This window comes from Chrysochloris asiatica, unplaced genomic scaffold (assembly GCF_000296735.1).
Source record: "Chrysochloris asiatica unplaced genomic scaffold, ChrAsi1.0 scaffold00049, whole genome shotgun sequence".
Taxonomy (NCBI): Eukaryota; Metazoa; Chordata; class Mammalia; order Afrosoricida; family Chrysochloridae; genus Chrysochloris; species Chrysochloris asiatica.
In genome coordinates this window covers 10,553,823-10,576,172 of record NW_006408567.1, presented here as the reverse complement: position 1 = coordinate 10,576,172, position 22,350 = coordinate 10,553,823, and the positions used below count along the sequence as shown (strand labels likewise).

The 22,350-nt window shown below is 40.5% G+C and overlaps 1 protein-coding gene across 1 annotated transcript in view; it reads right to left on the bottom strand.

Moving 5' to 3' along the window:
- The window catches only part of IFNAR1 (interferon (alpha, beta and omega) receptor 1), a 34,173-nt gene extending 21,305 nt beyond the window's left edge, over positions 1 to 12,868 (bottom strand). Inside the window, exons 1-3 of the mRNA XM_006862601.1 lie at positions 12,796 to 12,868; positions 7,696 to 7,819; positions 1,251 to 1,429 (exon numbers count right to left, since the gene is read on the bottom strand). Of these exons, the coding sequence (XP_006862663.1) occupies positions 1,251 to 1,429; positions 7,696 to 7,819; positions 12,796 to 12,868 (376 nt within the window). The remainder of the gene's footprint in view (positions 1 to 1,250; positions 1,430 to 7,695; positions 7,820 to 12,795) is intronic.
- Positions 12,869 to 22,350: the final 9,482 nt, after the last annotated feature.

The window sequence follows — 22,350 nt, the reverse complement described above, 5'->3', positions numbered from 1 at the left end:
GCTGGGAGATGAGGAGACACTACCAAAAAAGGACTGAAAATGCGTGGCCAATGTAGCAGAAGGTGAATTAGGAAACAGTGGTGTTCCAGAAAAGTGAAGAAACGTTTCAAGAAAAAGGGAGTGATAACTACTTCTGGCGTGGTGTCATAGGTCAAGTACTCAACCTCAAGTTTGGTTTGAATCATGAAGTCAGCGGTTCAAACTCACCAGCTGCTGCTCGGAAACCCTAAACAGGGTTGTTATGAGTCGGAATCAACTTGACAGCTCTTAACAACAACAACAGCATGCTATACAGGACCACATCAGAAGAACACTGGAAACTCACAATGGACTTGTCATTGTGGAAGTCACTGACGACTGCATTTGTTTTTGTTAAGTGCCGTGGAATCGGTTCCGACTCATAGCATCCCTATGACGACACTATTTGGTTTGAACTGCTGACCTTGTGGTTCCAAGCCCAGTGTTGATCCTACAGCGCCACACCAGGAGTTAGTTTTGGCATTATAACTCCCTAAAGGAGTCTTAGGCTGTGAACCTTAAGGTCAGCAGTTCGAAACTACCAGCTGCTCTGCGGGAGAAAGATGAGGCGTTCTGCTCCTGTAAAGATTTACAGCCTCGGAAACCCTGTACAGGGTCGCTATGGGTCGGCACCGACTCGACAGCACTTAACAACAACAACAACAAAGGAGTCTTAGAGGCCCACAGAGGTCCCTGACCACATTCAAAAACCGTTAACTATTGTTGTTAAGTGCCTTCGAGTCGGTTCCAACTCATAGAGACCCTGTGTAGGGTTTCCAAGGAGCAGCTGGTGGGATTGAACTGTTAACCTTGAGGTAAGCAGTTCGGTGCTTACCCTATAGCACCACATTATGAAATACAGCAGGCAGAAGAAGGGAATCTTTGTTCTTTTTTTCTTGAGGGACTGGTTCTTTCTTTCTTTCTTTTTTAAAGACACTTGTCAATTTTCAGTATGAAAACAGTTGCCCTGTTGGTTTCTTTTTCTCCCAATTGGCCCCCAAAAGAGACTACCCCCAAAGAGTACATTTTAAGCCACTAAGCTGCAGGATGCACATCTAACATATCACAGAAACCTCACCAAAGAGGGGGTGGGGGGCTATTGGATAGGGAAAGCTTTGTTCTTTTTTAACAGATGGCATTTCATTATGTAAATGAGTGGACTTGGGAAAAAAGCTGTTCTGGTAATACTTAATCAAGAACTACATATAATGTAGCTAGCTAGTTTCTCTTACCTTTTAGATATGGGGTAAATGAGTCCACCTTAGACCACGGAGAAGTTTTGTTTCCTTTCTCTGATCTTAAGCGTAACTTCATTTCTTCAAAAACATTTAGCTTGACTGAAGAAAAGTTGCATTCGGTACTGGTAATATACTGACACCCAGGCAATTTTACCCAACTATTCATTTCAGGTCTTTAAAATAAAAAAAAAACACAGTATAACAGTGAATGAGTAAGTATATGAATGCAAGAGTATCCAGTAGATTTTTGTTTACTAACATTATAAAGCCAGTTTAAGGAGTTTTATCTTCTATGTGAAGTAAAAGTCCTGTTAACATCTTAGTTTATAGCTTTTCAGTCTTCTTCAGTGCGTTATATCAAGTTGTTATTTATCAAATGAAATAGTGTGACACTGTTAATTTTTTTAACGTGGTTCTAGGTAAAATTCTGAGAGCATATGCATTAGGATCCTAAGGAAGCAGAGTAGAAATGAGCCATAATGCAGATGGACATTTAGTGTTGGCTTTGTTAAAAGTACCTGTGTGACTTACGGCAAACGACTTTGTGTTTCTGGACCTTAGCTTGCTTATTGATAATTTGAGAATTGAATATTCGATGGGTCCATTCTGACTTCCTCCTTTGAGTACATCACTTGCCCTGAGGACTTATGAATTAGTATGACTTCAGAATTTACTCAGCCCTCTCTGAAATCAAACCACAGCCTTTGCTTGATCTCTGCTGCATCATTGTTGTTGTTGTTGTTAATCCATTGCTTCAGTTTCAACTCATAGCAACCCTGTATAGGGTTTATAAGGAGAGGCTGGTGGGTTTGAACCACCAACCTTGTGATTATCAGTCCAGTGCTTATCCTACTCTACCACACCAGGACTCCTGTTTCATCATCATTGTTGTTGTTGTTAAATGCCATCGAGTCGGTTCCAACTCATAGCAAACCTGTACAGGGTTTCCAAGGAGCAGCTGGTGGGTTTGAATCGCCGACCTTGTGGTTCAAACCAACCTTGAGGTCGAGTGCTTATCTTACAGCGCCACCCCAGTTTCATCATTAGAAACAAAGATGGTAATGGTGGTGGTGCTGACTCACAGTGACCCTGTACAGGGTTTCCAAGGCTGTAAATCTTTATGGGATCAGAACGCCTTATCTTTCTCCCGCAGAACAGCTGGTAGTTTCGAACTGCTGACCTTGCGGTTTGCAGTCCGATTCGTAACCACTACGCTACCAGAGCTCCTAAAGATGGTAATATAAACTAATAAATTCTTCAAAGTGGAACTGGTCAGTAAAAAGTTTGATTGATATTAGTGTCTTCTTTTTTAAAAGGGGAAACTAAAGAAGAAATCAAATTGGTATAGAAAGCCTAAAGCAGAAAGAACATGTTTTCTATAGAGAGAAGACACTGGGGTAAAAGCAAGGAATTAAAAAAAAAAAAATTTTTTTTTTTTTAAATCAAATGCTTTGCCTATGGTAAGTAAACCCTACCTACCTTAAACCAGGCACAGAAGCTATCCTCTAAGAAGACATTTCTGTCATGTCTAACTCATACTTCTAACACTGGCTGATTTGTTGCTTTTACAACAACATTGTAGACTTTGTTTTAAAGGTACTTTGTTGTTATTAAGTACCGAGGAGTCCGTTCAGACTTAGGACCCCGTACCCGGTTTCTGAGGCTATTTATTTATCTTTACAGGAGCAGAAAGCCTCATCTTTCTCCTGTGGAATGGCTGGTAGTTTCGAACTACTGACTTTGAGGTTAGCAGCCCGATTCATAACCACTACGCTACCAGAGCTGCTCCTTAAAGATACTTTGTTGTTGTTGTTGTTGTTGCTAAGTGCCGTGGAGTCAGTTCCGACCCATTGTGACCCTGAACAGGGTTTCCGAGGCTGTAGGCTACTAGAAATCAGGGATGCCAAAATAAAAGTCTACCTCATTTTTCAAAAAATGGAAACCTTTTTAAAATTATGAGAAATATATACTAGCATACAGAACACATCCTACGGAGCAACTGCCTAGGCTCTGGATGAGAGCTATAACTAACAACTCTTTAATTTAGGCATATATATCTCTAAGAAACTCCTCCATGTTAGAACCTATTTTTTAAAATCAGAGACGTATTACAAACTAAACTCTATAAAAAATTTTAAAACTAAATCTTGGTATGATTTCAGTATCACCTCTTACATTTCTTTTTCTTGCTCCAGGCGATGCAGCTGTGTGCTTTTTACGATGCTCTTGCAGATAAGGGAGGTATTGCAGATAAAGCTTTTATTTTCTTAAAACAAAAATCCTTTATCACATACAGTGTTTAGGTCAGGACAGACTATAATTTAAAATATGACCATACAGTCAACCTAATATTCACTTCACAAAGGCAGTGCCATTAATGTAACTTCATGCTATCTTGATCTCTCTTGTTCATTGATGTATGCTGGTGGTGGTGGTAGTGTGTCATGGAGTCGGTTCTGATTCATAGTGGCCCTGTATACGGTTTCTGAGGATGTAAATCTTTACGGAAGCAGAAAACCTAACCTTTCTCCCATTGAACAGTGGTTTTGAATTGCTGGTCTTGAGGTTAGCAGCCTGGCTATTAACCAGTACGCTACCAGAGCTCCTTTTTGACATATTGTTAAGTACCCAAAAATGTGCATGACATAAAGGGCATTCAATACTTGTTAAACGGAAGAATGAATGCTATACATTACATACATGTCAATAAATTGTAGGTGTGAGTAGAGCCCAGGTAGTGTAGTGGTTAAGAGCTCAGGTGCTAACTGAAAGGTTAGTGAATTGAACTCACTAGCTGATGACACTGAAATTTCAGAGGGGAATTTGTTTTACAGGTCGGACAATCTTACGAGCTTACTTATGTGTTTATATATCATTTTCACCAGTGGTATATGTCATACATTCTCAGAAAATCCTATCAGCTGCTGCTATTACACATCAACTGATCACTTACTCTGTGTCACTGTTCTGAGGACTTCAGATATAATGATTATTATTCAGCACTCATATAACCTTTTGAGTTAGATACTTTATTTTTGAGCCCATCTTGTTTTGCTTGGAAGTCCTGGCTTATCTTATCTAAAATTAAGTGCCTCTTTTCACTCTAAACAATATTCCAGTCTGGCACGTTGAGGGAATGACTTCCTGGGTTGGGGGGCTAAGAACCATGGTCTTGGGGGACACCAAGGTCACTTGTCATAGCATGGTCCACAAACACAATGTTCTATCTCCTACTTTAGTCAGCAGAGGTTGGCGTCTTAAAAGCTCATAAGCGGCCATCCAAGGTGCAACTATTGGTCTCTCCCTATGCAGAGGAATAAAGAGTGATGAAATAGATGGACTAATAGACCATGTGAACATCAGTCTTCATGACCCCGAGATCAGGAGAATTAGATAGTGCTCAGTTACCACTGGAGTCCTGGGGTGGCTCTACAGAACTCTATAAGCACACTGGGCTGCTAACCACAAGGTTGGCAGTTCAAACCCACCAGCAGCTCCCCGGAAATCCTACAGAGGGTTGCTATGAGTAGCAAACCGACTTGATGGCACAACAATAACAACTACCACTGAAAGGGACCACATTAGAAGGTCCTGGATAGAGGTGGGGGTGGGGGGGTGGGGTGGTAAATGTGGAACAAAACTCAAAATCATGAAAAAGACAAGGCTTACTGGCTGGCTGGAGACTTGTGGAACCCTGAGACTGTGTTCCTTATTTACCCTTCAGGTCTAGAAATGAAATAACCCAATGGCTCAAATCTCAGTCCAAGACTTACACAGGTCTGTTGGGGAATAATCACAATAGGTAGGTACACACAGCTTAGAATAATCAATGATTTGAGATCAAAAGGGCAGCATTTCCCTGAGGACATAGTTCAGAAGCATTAGGAAAGGAGTGCAATGGAAAGTAGGAATGGAAACAGAAAACACAGGGAAGAAGAGGGATTACATTGTTAATTGTGAGGATTGGAATCAATTCCATGAAACAAAATGTGTACGAATTTAGGTGGAAAATAGATCTGCTCCATCAACCTTCACCCAATTCACAATAAAAAGTGTTTGTTTTTTTAAAGTATCCAGGCTTGAATGATAAATGACATGGTCATATCAGTTTATCGTCTCTACTTAACAGATAAAGGAAACTACGACACTAAGAGGATAGATTTAAACCCAAACTGCCTGGCTTCTGTCCATACCACAGAATTATAGAATTGACCCTTGAATAACACAAGCCTGAACCTTGTGGTCCTACTTATACATGCATTTTGTTTTTCCTGTCATGTGATGCTAATCACCTCCACATGAACAGTTTGTCTCTCCACAGTAACTGCTCATAGAGATGATTAGCATGTTAAGTGGATACTCCCAACACTTGAGCTCATCAAAGAAAGTAGCAAATAAAGGATACATGGAATTGGGTCTGTCCAGTTCAAACTGGTATTGTTCCAGGGTCAACTAAATTATGCTCTGATTTCCAAGTGTGTGGGAGGTCAGCACACCATTCGATGATCAACTGTACTCTATTGCCTTCCCAAATTTGTAGTGTGGCATATTTTTGCAAGGTGATGGCCTAAAAAGCTAGCAGAATAAAACAGGAAAAGAACATGTTAAGATAATGTATTTAATGTCAAAAGTCAGAATGGAAGGGTAAGAGGTTATTACAGACTAGAAAATGTAGAAAAGCAATAACTTGTGAAAGAAATTTGAGAGCTGTGAACTAGAGAAGCCATCTCCCACCTTCATTCCTAAATCTTTTTGTTTCAGTGCTCAACAATGAAGTTGACTTAAGAATCTTAGTATTGTCAATGGAATATAAGCTTTCTGGAGCTATTGAAGAGTAGATGAATCCCCAAAATGACTGTCCAAAAATAATCTTTAAACTATAAATCCAAACTGTTCCCTGAAGTACTCTTTGAACCAAATGATGGTTTTGCTTCATTAGCAGAGGCCATGCGGAGGACCCTAAACATGAAGGGCTCATTGTTAAGCAGGGCCACAATGGGTCTCCCCTTAGAAGGCAAGGCCCCGAGAGGGATCTAATGTGGGGACCTGCGGTTTCTGTTTCTTTGTTTTAATCAGCTTATTTTTAATTTTATTGATTTTATAATAAAAGTTTTCAGTAGAATCTCAGTAAGAATTATATTAGAGATTTGAAACTTGTTTTAGGCACATTCACACCACATTCAATCATGCGTAGTCCTAAAGAATGCTTTTCACACTAATAAAAAGTTTCACCACTAGGGAAAACCAGCTAAAGTTTTTGCCAGTCCAAGTTTAAGATTACATTCAACATTCTGTGTAGTTTTGGTCAGGGACATCAAGACCTCTAGAAAATTAGCTAAGATGCAATTAAGGGCTAAGGGAATAGTAATAGATCATAGGTAGAAATTTAACTAGATGTTTTGTATAGAGAAGTTTTTAGTATAAGGAAGTTGTTCCGTTTCTTCTTAACTATAAAACTTTAAATGCATCTTCTTTTTCTTGTTTAATCAATCATGAGAAACAACTGCGTTGTCAGTTACCATAGCAAATAATGTTTAGGTACATGTTGTGATTAATGAATCTATAGAAAATAATAGGTGAAGGTAGAAATAGGAGTTAAGATTTAGAATTATGTTTTAAGGTTAACGTGACATTTTTAGAACAATGAGGTTTGCTTACAGAAATCAGATATTGTCTAACTACGTTAAGGGGAACAAGGAAGATTTTGATATTCTTGATGCTCTATATTGAAATGATTAATAGGTATGATTTAGACCACTACTTTGAAAAGAATGATGAATAGACTGATGGTATAGAGTAGTATAAAAGCTGTTTGAGAATCTGAAATAGGTAAGAGGAGAAATAAAAGGAAAAAGGAAAAAGAGAAATAAAATGTGAGAGGAGAAGATTCACCATTCATCGAGACCCATTGATTTTGTGAGCTTCATTTCTTTGCCGACGCCATGCATCTTTCTAGGATCCCCAAATAAGAGTGTCGGGGCTGGCCCCCAGCACTTCATTAGTAAAGTCTGTCTGCCTTCAGCATTATGCTCCATGTGACATTAAATGCACAAAAGTGATTTAAAACGTTAGATGAAAAGTTTAGAGAACAGTGAGTTTATGTAGTAACATTATTTGGAAAAGGAATGCAAAAATGGCTGCATGACTGAAAGAATATAATTAATGTCACTTAATTACAGATGTAGAAATGACTGAAATGGTGCACCTTTTGCTGTGTATATTTTCAACAAAAAATACTGAAGGGGAAAAAAACGCCTCTATTTTTAGAAATGAAGTTATAATATTGTAAATTATAATATTGTATAAATTAGACACACATTTTTCAAATAATGGAAAAACCAAACGTTTCCTAAGCCTGAGAACAAACTAGTGGTATAAAAACTAGGAAAATTATTCAGCAAACTCTGGCAAACCAACCCCAACAAGTAGAGCCACATACGTTTGATAATCTGCTGAAAAAGTCACATTCTTAACATTTTCATTGCTCTTGTTCCACTTCAGGAGAAAGGTGTCATCTATGATGTAGACCTCTACATTTTGAGGAGCTGTTAGGTTTTCTCCACCTACAAAGACAAGGAGGAAGAAAATAATTGCATATACATATATGTAGAATGACTTTTAAAACATATATATATATATGTATAATGCAATATGCATTATACATATATATATATGTTTTAAAAGTCATTCTTCCCTTTGCATCATTGATTAAAGGATGAATACGTTTATATCTGGCAGAGTATATAAAAAAATCCAAAAGACCTAATGATTATTGTTAGTGCAAGGAGGCTGCTACTTATTTTTATCTGAGAGAGCTGGAAAAAAAGATGAGGTTTTTTTTCCCCCTTCTATGTTGTTGTTAAGTGCCACAGAGTTGGTTCCGACTCACAGCAAGCCAAGCTCTGCCTGATCCTGCATCATCCTCAAAATTGCTATTATGTTTGAGAATAACGTAGCTGCCACTGTGTCAATCCATCTTGTTAGGGCAATTTCTCTCTCTCTCTCTCTCTCTTTTTTTTTTGCCGATGCTCCACTTTTCCAAGCATGATGTCCTTCTCCAGGAACTGGTCTCTCCTGATAATATATCCGAAGTACAAGATATGGAGTCTTGCCATATTCATGTCTAAGGCGCATTCTGGATATGATTCTTCTAAGACAGATTTGTTTGTTCTTTTGGTTGCTGAGGGGACTTCCAAGATTCTTCTCTAACACCATAATCCAAGCGCATTAATTCTTCTAGTCTTTCTTATTCATTGTCCAACTTTCACATGCATGTGAGGACACTGAAAATACCATGTATTGGTTCAAGAGCACTTTAGTCTTCAAACTGACATCTTGGCTCTTGAACAATTTTCAGATTTGCCTGATGCAGTATGTTGTTTGATTTCTAGGCTGCTGCTTCCATTAATATTGATTGTGGATCCAAGCATATTGAGGTGTTTGACAACTTCAATCTTTTCTCCATTTATCATGCTATTTATTGGTCTAGTTGTGAGGGTTTTTGTTTTCTTTACATTTAGGTGCAATCCATACTGAAGGCTATAGTCTTTAATCTACATCCGTAAGTAATTTTAGTCCTATGCGCTTCCAGCTAACAGGGTGTGCCATCTGCATATTGTTGTTGGTGTTGTCATTAAGTGCCATCAAGTCAGTTCCAACCCACAGCGACCCTGTATAGGGTTCCAAGGAGTGGCTGGTGAGCTTGAACCACTGTCTTGTGGTTCAAACTGACCTTGCAGTGTAGTGCTTTATCCCACAATACCACACAGGTTGTTAAATGAGCCTTCCTCCAATCCTGATGCCACACTCTTCTTCATGTAATCAAGCTTCTTGGATTATTTGCTCAACATACAGACTGAATAAATATGCTGAAAGGATATAACCCTGGTTCATGCCTTTCCTGAGTTTAAACCCTTCAGTACTCCCCTGTTCTGTTTGAATGGCTGCATCTTGGTCTACGTACAAGCTCCTCATAAACACAATGAAGAACTCTGGAATACTCTTTTTTTTTTTTGCAATGTTGTCCACAGTTTGAATGCCTTAGCATAGTCAATAAAGCACAAGTAAACATCTTTCTGGTATTCTGCTTTCAGCTAAAATCCATCTGATATCAGCAATGAAATCCCTAATTACATGTCCTCTTCTGATTACAGCTAGAATTTCTTCCAGTTGATGTACTGCTGGAATTGTTTTTGAATTATCTTCTGCTAGATTTTACTTGTATGATACTAATGATATTTTTAGATGATTTCCGCATTCCATTGGGTCACCTTCTTTGGAATGGACACAGACATGGATCTTTTCCAATTAGTTGACCACATAGCTGTCTTCCTAATTTTTTGACATAGACAAGTAAGTGCCTTTAGTGCTGCAGCAGTTAGTTGAAATATTCCAATTTGTGCTCTGTTGATTCCAGGAACCTTGTTTTTCGCCAATGTCTTCAGTGCTGCTTGGACTTTTTCCTTGAACACCTTGGTTCTTGATCACAAGATACCTTTGAAATGGCTGAACACCAACCAATTCTTTTTGGGATGTATTCTTCCCATCTTTTTTTGATGTTCCCAGAGTTTGCCCATAGAATCCTTCAACATTGCAACCCAAGCCTCAGATTTTTTCTTTAGTTCTTTTAGCTTGAGAAATGCTGAGTGTGTTTTTTCCTTTTGGTTTTTTAACTCCAGCTTTTAGCACATTTCATTATAATATTTGACTTTGTCTTCTCGAGCTGACCTTTGAAATATTCTGTTCAGCTTTTTTTTTTAATGTTTTATTGTGAATTACGTGATAGTTAACATGGGAGAACATTACCTTAACTTTCATCCTATCATATATCATTTCATTGCCATGGTTACAATCTCCTCCATGCATCATCAAACAATCAAAGGGTATATCCTACAAGCCTGCCCCCAGTCGTCAGTACACAGTCCCTCTCCCTCTCTGGATCTAAAGTCCCCAACTGCTCCATCTCTCCACATCATTGTCTCTGTCTCCATCTCTGGCATCACTGCTTCTCTGGGTAGGGTCCTGCTCTCCGCTCTTCTCCCTTGATGGTCCCAGGGACCTCCGCTCCTAGACTTAAGTAAAGTCAATCACTCCCCTCCTTTTGCTACAAAACATCTACCTTTGCAATCCTCATAATCAGTCCTGATAACAATTATTCACTATTGTACCAAAAGAGACCTATCCCCATCTCCTTTCTTCAGCCCCACCTAGAGTCTACGTTCCTCCATGCCCTCTGGATCTAGGCTCCTCTCATCAGCTCTTTTACTTCCTCATTTCTTCCAGTCACTTTAGCTTCAGAGTCCCTTCTGCCATCTACTTTGGTCTTTTCTTTTTAATGACTTTTTGCTTTCTTCCTATATGACTTTCTTGATGTCATCTCAGAGCTCTTCATGATCTTTGGTCATTAGTGTCTAATGCAACAAATCTGTTCTTGAAATGGTTTCCAAACTCAGGTGGGATATACTCAAGGTTATATTTTGGCTTTCGTGGACTTGTTTTAATTTTCTTTAGCTTCAGCCTGAACTTGCATATAATTGATGGTCTGTTACTGGTCTAGTTTTGGGTGATGATATTGAGCTGCTTCATCATCTCTTCCCTCAGATAGAATCAATTTGATTCCTATGTGTTCTATCTGGTGAGGTCCAGGTGTATAGTTTGCCTTTTATGTTGTTGAAAAAGGTATCTGCAATGAATAAATCATTGGACGTGCAAAATTCTATCTCTGGTTCCTCCAGTCTCTTACTGCCCAGTAAGCTCGGTCTGTTTTCACAATTTTGAGTGATGTTCCACATTATCTCCCACTCTATCAGGGACCTTCTAAAGTGGTTCCTTTCAGAGTAGTTGATAGTGGTAGCAGGTCACCATATTGTTCTTCTGGTCTCAGGTCATGGAGACGGATGTTCATGTATTCCATTAGTCCATTGGACTAATTGATTCCAAGTGTCTTCTGTTTTCATTCCTCTTCTTTCCTCTACACATTAAGAGATCAATTTGTTGTTGTTGTTGTTATGTGCCGTGGAGTCGGTTCTGACTCATAGAGACCCTGTACAGGGTTTCCAAGGCTATGAATCTTTATGGGAGCAGAAAGCCTCATCTTTCTCATGTGGACCAGCTGGTAGTTTTGAACTGCTGACCTTGCGGTTCACAGCCCGATTCGTAACCACTATACTACCAGAGCACCTTAAATGGTGGTTCATGAAAGCAGGATATAGACTTTTGTCATTGGGGACTATGCTATGCTAATTAACCATGGTGTTCCCTTAGACTACAGTCTCCCTGCCCAGCAACTCATGTCCTCAAGCTGTCTGGTAATGTCTAGGAGTCCTGGTGTGGCGCTGTGGGTTAATGCGCCACACTGCAAAGCCATTTGAACTGCAAGAATACTGTTCAAGCTCAACAGCTGCTCCTTGGAAACCCTATACAGGGTCGCTATGGGTCGGAATCAACTCGACAGCACTTAACAACAAGAGTTTAAAGAAAAGTTGATAACTAGACCTTTAATAGGAGTCCTGATATACACAAGTTGCTGTGAGTTGGGACCAACTCAGTGGCACTTAACAACAATAGGTCTGTAACATAATTGGAGAATCAAAATTTAAATTACTTTTGGGAAAAATAGTAGATCTGGTTAAGCACCATGGTTTGATTTCTTCCTCTGTCAGTAGCTAGCTGAAGGACCATAGAAAAATCAGTCAATCTCTGTGTTTCTTTACTCCGTAAACTAGAATCGGGCTCTTCTGAGAGGTAAATGAACATATGCATTTAAAATACTTAGAATAATGCCTGACACACAGTAAAAATCAACCCACACCAAACCACTCTGCCCATCAACTTCGTAATAGTTGCCATTCCCTGATGCCTCCCAGCTACCCATTAAGAAATGCAGCAACAAGTCTGGAGCCTGCCGGCAAAAAAATTATTGCAACCTTTATTCCAGGCCTACTTGGGACAGAGTTGTAGTTGTTGTTAAGTGCCGTCGAGTAGGTTCCGACTCACAGTGACCCTGTATAGGGTTTCCGAGGAGCGGCTAGTGAGTTTGAACTGCCGACCTTGCGATTCAAACCGACCTTGTGGTCCAGTGCTTATCCTACAGGGCCACACCAGGACTGAGCAGCTGTTTACTAAATCGAGGAAACGTGTTTTAGGGGCAGTGGCATTGTTTATGGCTGATCTTGCTTATAGCTAAATCCTTATTTATTAAACGAGCCCACCAGGCAGCCGGACTTTTTGGATTAAACAAACTTGACACCAGGTCTCCTCTCCCCCAGCGGAGGGGGCGGGGGCGCGGGCGCGGCTTGACCACTGTGCGCGAGGACTGAGCCCCAGCTCCAAAGCAGCGGTGGGCGTGCCTTTCTTTGAACACCACCTTCTCCCGTTTGATTTTCAAGCCTAGATCAGCTTCAATATGAGCGCTGCGACCAGAGACCACAAACTAGTGCGTCACGAGCGACGAGAGGTTTTCAGAAAGGATGTCTGTCCCCTCCCTCCACAGGCCAAGCCTTCCAACTCCGCCACCACAGTCCAGCCGGCCATATCTCACCTGCAGCTGCGGGCGACGCCCAGGGCGCCCCGGCGATCAGCATCAGGGTCGCGGCGTCCAAGAGGGTGAACATAGTCTGGGGACCGCCGCCAACCTCGCGGATCACATCCTCCAACACCTTCTCACAACCTCCTCAGATTGCGCTGGGGACCCAGAGGGAGGTCTAGGCGCGCACGCTCCACCCCTCCGCTTGCGCAGACACCGGGCTAGCCTAGCAGCAGGCTTCCCCCCGCCCCCCAATCTGGGGTTATGGATCACGTGCACGCGCTTAGGGAAGCCGCGTGTCCTCGTACTCCCTTCCTGAATGTCGTCTTTCCGGCCATTGACTGCTGTCTCGCGGTTCACCCTCTGGGTCTGGAAGCCTTACCTCAACTAGCGGCCTAAACCCTGAGCGCGCTATTATTCCGGCCCCCTCCCGCTAATGGCTGCCCGAGGGCGCTTTGGCTCCGCCCCGATTGTGCCAGGCAGTTTCCTTTTGTGCTCTGCGCTGTGAACGCAGACCGGGGATTTCCAGAGTCGTACACAGATAGGTTGTTGTTGTTAGGTGCCATCGAGTCGGTACCGACCCATATCGACTTTATGCACAGCAGAACGAAACACTGCCCGATCCTGGGCCAACCTCACTGCTGTAGAGTGCTTGTTTTCTGGGCAACCTAGCTGAAGGAATCCCTTAGGATTATGAGAGGCTAGGAGTCCTGTTGTGGCGCGGTAGGATAAACACTGAACTGTTAACGCTAAAGTCGGTGGTTTGTACCCACCAGTTATTCCTCGGAAACCCTATACAGGGTCGCTATGAATCGGAAGCGACTCCACGGCACTTAACAACAGTGGGCATGAAGGGAAAGCTCATTTATTTAGAGGTTTTATTGTTTTGTTTTCCACTGCTGTGAGTCACTTGTTAAGAGAAAAATTCAGCAGATGTCTTTCCTTAAACAAAAATTCGTATTTCATCTTTATGTTTACAGCATTTGATTGACATAAAAGCGATTTCAAGGTCTTTCTCCATCCTAATACAAAATATTGTAAAGATTGGATTGTTTAAATAAAAATTTTCCACATACACCCTGTAGCACTTTGTGAGCTTAAGATTTCAATTTATTTGCTGTACTAGATTGTGGTGGAGATACTAGTTCTTAAGTAGGCTCCGATTCTCTCCCCTTCAAGTACAGCAGAACAAAAAAATTGCCAGGTCCTGCACTAACCTCACAATTCTTGGTATATTGAGCCTACTATGGTGGCCACTGTGTGTATCGAGTACTTCCCAACCTAGGGGACTCATCCTTGGCGTCTTCCTTGGCTGAGTTTTAGAAGTAGATTGTCAAGTCTTTCCTAGTTTGTCTTAGACAGGATGCTCTACGGACGCCTGGGTGACCATGGGTAACCCTGTAGATTTGAAATGCCAATGGCATAGCTCCTAGTATCTTATAAACCTGCAAACAACCACATGATAAACTGACAGATGGTTGGTGGTTGTCTGCGGAGATAAATTTATTTACCATGTGTGGGTACTAATTCTGTCACCTCACCTCAGCTCCTCCTTTTTTTCCCTTTGAGTAAAAAAATGATCCATCAGAGGTTGCACTTATAGTTTTTCCATAAAACATTTTGAAAAGTTTTTATTTGGAAATAATTTCAAATATTCAGAAAAGTTACAAGAATAGTGAGAGAACTGTATACTCTGTGACTAGAATCGCCAAATTGTTAACATTTGGCCACATCTATACAGGTGCTTGCTTGCTCTTTATATATAGACATACTGTGATCATGGTGGTGGTGTGCCGGGAAGATGGTTCCAACTCACAGCAACCTTGCATAGGGTTTTGAGGCTGTAAATCTTTATGGGAACGAAACGCCTCATCTTTCTCCTGCAGAACAGCCGGTAGTTTTGAATGAGGCTTGTAACTGCTGCGCTTGCTACCAGAGCTCCTAATATAGACATATGGTGGCGGTGGTTATGTGCTGTGGAGTCGGTTCCGACTCATAGCGACCCTGTACAGGGTTTCTGAGGCTGTAAATCTTTACAGGAGCAGAAAGCCTCATCTTTCTCCTGCAGAACAGCTGGTAGATTCAAACTGCTGACCCTGAGGTTAGCAGCTCAATTCGGACCCACCATCCTACCAGAGCTCCTTATAGACATGTAGAGAGAATATATATATTTGGGCCTCAAAACCTTGATTATCTTTCTTTTTTTTTTTAATTTAAAATTTTTATTGTGAATTGAGTGAAAGTTTACAGGGTAGATCATCAATTTTACATTCAACAAATCATATACTTTGTTTCATTATAATGATTATAATCCCCTTCATGTACCATCAGTTAACAGTATTTCTCTCTATTCATTTTAGCACTTTTTTTTTTTTAAACACTCATGCATATATAATAATTTACACCACCAAAGGGTACATTCTGCAAGTCTGCCTCGGGCTGCCAGCTCTCAGTCCCTCTCGTTCCATGAATCTAGAGTCCTGAGTTGCTCCCTCTCTCCATCTGTCCCCATCTCTACCTTCATCTCTGGTGTCACTGCTTCTCTGGATGAGGTCCCACATTCTGTTTGTGCTCTTTTCCCTTGATGGTTCCAGGGTCCTCTGCTTATGGACTGTAAGATTACTCCCCTGTTTTTGTTATAAAACGTCTACCTTTACGATTGTGATAGTTGCAATTAGTCATGATAACAATTACTCACTATTGAATCATAAGAATCTTATCCCTATCTCTTTTTACCAGACCCATCTAGACAAGATGAAAACTATTCCGTGGGGACTCTATCTTCCTCCACACACTCTTAAACTAAACTCCCTCTTGAAACCTTGTAAGCCAGTCACTTCATGCCTTTATTGTCCCTCATTTTAGGTAGCCAATGTCAAAATTGCCTGTCCCTATCTACCCTGTGTACAGAGGGGATAGCATTGACACTTGATGTGAAGACTCCTTCCCTCTCTGTTGGTATTTTGAGTTACTACCTCCATGAGGATAGGTCAAGTTCATCAAATTGTAGCAATTTACCCTCATTTCCTTTATCAAAAATTGTTTTATTTTTTATCTTCCTCTAGTCAACTTCTGATTATCAAGCCATCATAGCTAGGTCAAATGGGTACTATCTGCAAGTTTGGGTGTTTTGTGCATCTCCCCTCACTTCATATCAGCTGGCTGCTTCTCTCCCAGCTCTAGCCCTCTGTGGTTAATTATCTTTCAATTCTATTTTTCCATACACTTTTTGAAGTCCCCTTGTATACACATCCTAGACATTGGTGGTGTTGTGGTGGTTATGTGCCATGGAGTCACTTCCAACTCATAGTGACCCTGTATAGGGTTTCTGAGGCTGTAAGTCTTTATAGGAGCAGAAAACCTCATCTTTCTCCCATGGAGCCACTGGTAGTTTTGAACTGCTGACCTTGAGATTAACAGTCCAACTCATAACCACTACACTACCAGAGCTCTCCTAAACATTAATGAGTTGAAATGGACTGGTATTGGCCACTTTGAATTGGACAGTCATATGGTTTACTATGCCGGGAACAAGAAATTGAAGAGAAATGGCATCACGTTCATTGTCAAGGTCTATTTTGAAGTACAATGATGTTAGTGATAGGATAATATACATACACCTACAAGGAAGACCATGGAGTTCTGATGTGATACTGTAGGGTAAGCACTGGACTGCTAACTACAAGGTCAGTGGTTCAAACCCACCAACTGCTCTTAGGAAACTTTCGACAGAGTCGCTATGAGTCGAAATTGACTTGACAGCATTTAACAACAAGGAAAGTCAGTTAATCCCACCATTATTCAAATTTTTGCACCAACTTCTTAAAGCCAGTGATGACGAAATTAAAGAATTCTACGACTCCATGGCACATAAACACTACCACCACCACCAATTTCTGAGTCAGAAACTGATCAAACATGCAATCAAGATGCATTGATAATTACTGATGACTGTAATGGGAAAGTTGGAAACAAAGAGGAAGGATTGTTGTTGTTGCTAGGTACCATCAAGTCGGTACCGACTCATACTGCCCCTATGCACAACAGTTGGAAAATACAACGTTGACAGTAGAAATGATGCTGGTGATCACCTGATAGAATTTTGCAAGATCAAGGATTTATTCATTACAAATGCCTTTGGACTGTACATTTAGACCTCACCAGACGGAATACACAGGAACCAAATCGATTTTATCTGTTGGAAGTGATCTTGTTGTTCTTGTTAAGTTTAGCCGACAAGTCAGATTCCCATAGCCACCCTGTTTAGGGTTTCCAAGGAGTGACTGGTGAGCTTGAACCACCAACCTTGCAGTTCAAACCGACTTTGCATTAACCCATATTCAAACCATATTAACCCACAGTGCCACACTAGGACACTGGATGGAAAAATTCAATATCATCAGTCAAAACAAGACCAGGGGAAAGTTGTGGAACAGACTATTGATTACTTATATGCTAGTTCAAGTTGAAGCTGAAGAAAATTAAAATAAGTCTATGAGAGCCAAAATATGATCTTGAATATATCCCAATCTCAAGAAAAGATTTGATGCATTAGACCAGAGGTGGGGAACCTTTTTTCTGCTAAGGACCATGTGGATATTTATACCATCATCCACTGGTCATACAAAATTATCAACTTAAAAATTAGCCTATTATATTTAGTCAAACATTTAATAAACTCACCCTTAATGTGATGGCTGGAATTTCTTCTCTTTGGTAAGGCATGTGATGTTAACTAGTATACATGATATCGCTACTTGCAACTGTTTTCCCAGATTTGTGTCCATCAGTCTGGAGCACAGTTGACTGTTTGTGACGATAAGCAGTAAGTTGCTGTGAATACAGATGCATCTTTCAATGCATGTCTCCTCAAAGTATGAAATTCATCATAGAACTCAAGCAGTGGGTGGTTATTGTACCTAGATTTCAGCTCATCACCATTTTTCAGCTGAATGATTTCATGTTGTAGATTATCAGACACATCAGCTGGTTTCAGCTGGTAGCAAACATGTTCAATTCCATTTGTTTACTTTTCATATCCCTGAATCTTTTATTAAACGCCTCAGTTATTTTTGCACATTCACCAGCATATTCAAGTGTCTAGAAGGCTTTTGTCCTTCCAGAGTGGGGAAATGCACTGTGTTATTCCTTTCAAGTTACACTTTCCACAGCTTTAATTAGTTTTAAATAAATTCATGTTTGAATGCGGGGTGATGACAAGCTGGATGAAGACGTGCTGCTTGATGTTCAGCTCTGAGAGATACTTGGTAATGGTCACCATGAATACTAGATCCCACAGCCACTTGTTATCATTGAGTTTCCCGACAGGCTTTCCCTTCATCTCCATGAACTGCTTGACTTCACCCTGCAGTTTGTAAAACCTCATGAATATGTTACCTTGAATCAGCCACCACACTTCACAGTGATAGTAAAGATCACTGTATTCAGAATTACAATAATTCAGTAACTCCTTAAACTGGCAGCTGTTAAACCCTCTGCTTTGATGAAATGTATGCATGACACTATTGTTGACATCACATTGTTGAGCCGCAAAGACTGTGCACAGCGACTTTCTTGGTGTATGATGCGGTGGCATATAATTAAATCACTTGAATCAAGTCTGAGATGATTCAGTTCTTTCTTTTTGTGTGTGTGTGTGTTTGCTTTTTAAGTTTTTATTGTAAATTGGGTGATGGTTTACATGGGAGAACACCAGCTTTGCATTCATTCTATCGTATTTCGTTTCATTGCAATAATTACAATCCCCTCCATGTAGCATCATTCAACAGCATTTGCTTCCATTCCGAAGCACTCAGGAATATATAACCATTTAAACAACCAAAGGGCACTCCCCGCAACCTCCCCCCACCTCCACCATCATCACACAGCTCCTCTCTCTCCCTGAGTCCAGGGTCCACAGCCGCTCCATCTCTCCATGTCATCGTCTCTGCCTCCATCTCTGGTGGCACTGCTTCTTTGGGTAGGGTCCCACACTCCACTCTTCTCCCTTGATGGTCCGCTCCTGGACTGCAAAATCAACCACTCCCCTCCTTTTGTTACAAAATGTCTGCGTTTACATTTGCAACACTCACCATCAGTCTTGATTGATAGCAATTATTTACTATTGAACCAGAAGAGTCTTATCCCATCTCCTTTCACCAGTCCCATCCAGACAGGTTGGAAACCATTCAGTGGAGATTTTACCTTCCCCTGGACCATCTGAAATTAGGCTCCCTCTTGAAAGCTTGTAAGTCAGTCACTTCGTGCCTTTATAGTCCCTCCCATTTTGGGTAGCCAATGTCTAAGTTGCCCATCCCTGTCAATCCTATGTACTGAGGGGGTGGGAATGATTGTAAAGATTTGTTCCCTCAGTTCTTTCTTGACAAATGTAATTAATCCTTTTCTGTGAGCCAACCATGGCTGGAGATCCATCTGTAGTAAGGCCACTTAACTTTTCAAATGTTAACTCAAGTTTTTCATTGATAAAACACATCTCTCAAACAAGTCCTCTCCTCTTACATGGTTTCCAATGACAGTAGTTCCTCTCTCATGTCAAACTCTGCAGTTATCCCATGAATGAAAACTGCCAGTTGGGCAGTATTTTTTATGCCCATTGTCTCGTCACAAGCCACAGAGGAAAATTGGAAATCTTCAGAATCCTTTAATTTTTTTCTCAATAGCTTGTGCTAAATCAGTAATCCAATCGGAGACCATTCTTTGAGACAAACTAACATCTGAAACAATTTTACTTTGTCTGGTGCTGACAACTCCACAGCAGCCACCATGCACTCTTTCACAAACTCTCTTTCTACATGAGGCCTCAGCTTCTTTGTAATTAGGTTGCTCACTACATAACTCGTTTAAATCAGGTTGCAATGAGGCCTAGTGAATGCAGCTTGTTATGATTCCAAACATTCCTGAAGATCACTGATCCAGATGCATTTGGCCTCCCAATTCATTGAATTTAACATGTTTTAAGCTGTAATGTTGATCCAGATTGGATTTTTCATGACTGCTAACTCATCACCAGAAACTATGCACATAGGTTTGCCTTTGACTTCAACAAAAAAGTAGTTATGTGTCTATTTCTCTTTCCAAGACTGGCACTCTACATCAACTATTCTTTGTAGTCACCATTTGCAGGATGTCACACTACCTAAGTTTTAATAGCTACCCAGTGTGTGTGTTGCAATTGATGTGATTATTTTGTTTTGATATCTGCTGTAATCCTGCATCTTGGATTTGGAACGTACCCAACATTCATATCCTCGACTCCTGAGGTCTTTTCTGTGTACTGTAATTCCCTTAATCTTCAGTTTATGTGAGGCCTGTTGATTGTGGATGTGTGGATAAAAAGTGTATCGGCGTTATCGTCTATGTTGACAAAGAGGTCGACAACATCACTGTCAGTCATCAGAAGCAAGGTCATTAACATCGTGAGGAATCATCTCATTGCATCTCGTGTCATCATCACTGGATTGACGTAGCTCGCGACAACATGTTAACACTTTCACAAAGTGTATACCCCCAGCCTGCCTGTCCTATGAGTCATGGTAATATAGGTAGATGGGCCATAGGCAGCATATATGTCTGTTCCATCATGTACTCTCATGTGTCTTGTCTATCCCGTAATGGACATTCCAGGCTTGTCCCTCAAAATTTATGTTATGATTCATTTAATATGAATTTATATTACTATAAAAAAAGCTCCTAGATTGAATGCCAAGTCCCAAACAAAATGATTTTGCAGGCCTTATATGGCATGCAGACTGGATGTTCCCCACCCCTGCATTAGATACTAATGACTGAAGACAGGAGGAATTGTGGGATGACATCAAGAACATCATACATGAAGAAAGCAAACAGTCATTAAAAAGAGAGTAAAGAAAAGACTAAAATAGATGTCAGAAGAGACTCTGAAACTTGCTCTTGAACACAGAGAAGCTAAAGCAACTTAAAGAAATGATGAAGTATAAGAATGGAACAGAACTCCAACAAATTTGAAAATCTAGAAGAAATGGACAGTTTTATAGAAACAAACAACTTATAGAAAACTTAAATAGACCTATAACAAAAGAAGAAATTGATTAGGTCACTTAAAATTTCCAACAAAAACATTTCAGGGCTAGATGGCTTTCTGGGTAAATTCTCCCAAACATTCAGAGGACAACTGACACCAATTCAACTCATACTATTCAAAAACATAGAAAAGTATAGAAATCTCCCAAATTAATTTTATGAAGCTAGTATAACCACATATGCATGTGAAAGTTAGACAGTGAATAAAGAAGACCATAGAAGAATTGATGCTTTTGAGTTATGGTGTTGGAGGAGTATATTGAAAGTGCCATGGGCTGCCAAAAGAACCAACAGATCTGTGTTGGAAGAAATATAGCCAGAGTGCTCCTTGAAGGACAGGATGGCCAAACTTCGTCTCTCATACTTCGAACATATTGTCAGGAGGGATCAGTCACTGGAGAAGGATATCATATTTAGTAAGGTGGAGGGTCAGAGAAAAAGAGGAAAACCCCTAGATGGATTGATCAAGCAGCAGCATCAATGGGCTCAAGCATGGCAACAACTGTTAGGTTGGCCCAGGATTGGGTAGTGTTTCATTCTGTTGTACATAGGGTTACTATGAGTCAATATCGACTCGATGACACCTAACAACATCAAGTCTAACCATAAGGAGCTCTGGTAGTGTAGTGGTTATGAGTCGGGCCACTAACCTCAAGGTCAGCAGTTTGAAACTACCAGCAATTCTGTGGGAGAAAGATGAGGCTTTATGCACCCACAAAGAGTTACAGCCTCAGAAAACTCATGCAGGTTTGCTACGAATCAGAACCGACTCCATGACACATAACCACTACAACCACCACCAAAACCAGGCAAAGATACAAGGAAACAAGACAATTATAGATCAATATCCCTCATGAGGAGTCTTGGTGTGGTGTTGTGGGTTAATGAGCTGGACTGCAAAATCAGTTTGAACTGCAAGGTTGGTGGTTCAAGCTCATCAACTGCCCCTCAAGTACCCTATACAGGATTGCTATGGGTTGGAAAAGACTCAGCGATGACACTTTACAACAACAAATTCCTTATGAACATGTTGTTTTTTGTGAAGCATTGAGTTGATAATGACCCATAGCAACCCTATATAGAATTTCCAAGGAACATCTGGTGAGCTTGAACTGCTGACTTTGCAGTTCAAACCAACTTTGCAGTCCAGTGCATTTACCCACAGCACCACACCAGGACTCCCTCATGAACATAGATGCAAAAATTAACAACAACAACAACAACAAAATCCTAGCCAATACAGCCAAATAATGTATAAAAAAAAATACATCATGACCAAATGGAATTCATACCAAGCATACAAGAATGTTTCAATATTAAAAAAAACAACCAACCACATAAATAAAGGAAAAGAACTACATTTGACAAAATCCAAAACCCATTCCTGATAAAAACAAACAAAATAGGAATAGAAGGAAAACTCCCCAATATAATTGAGGACATATATACAAAACTAACTGCCAATATTACTCTCAACAGAAAGAAGCTGAA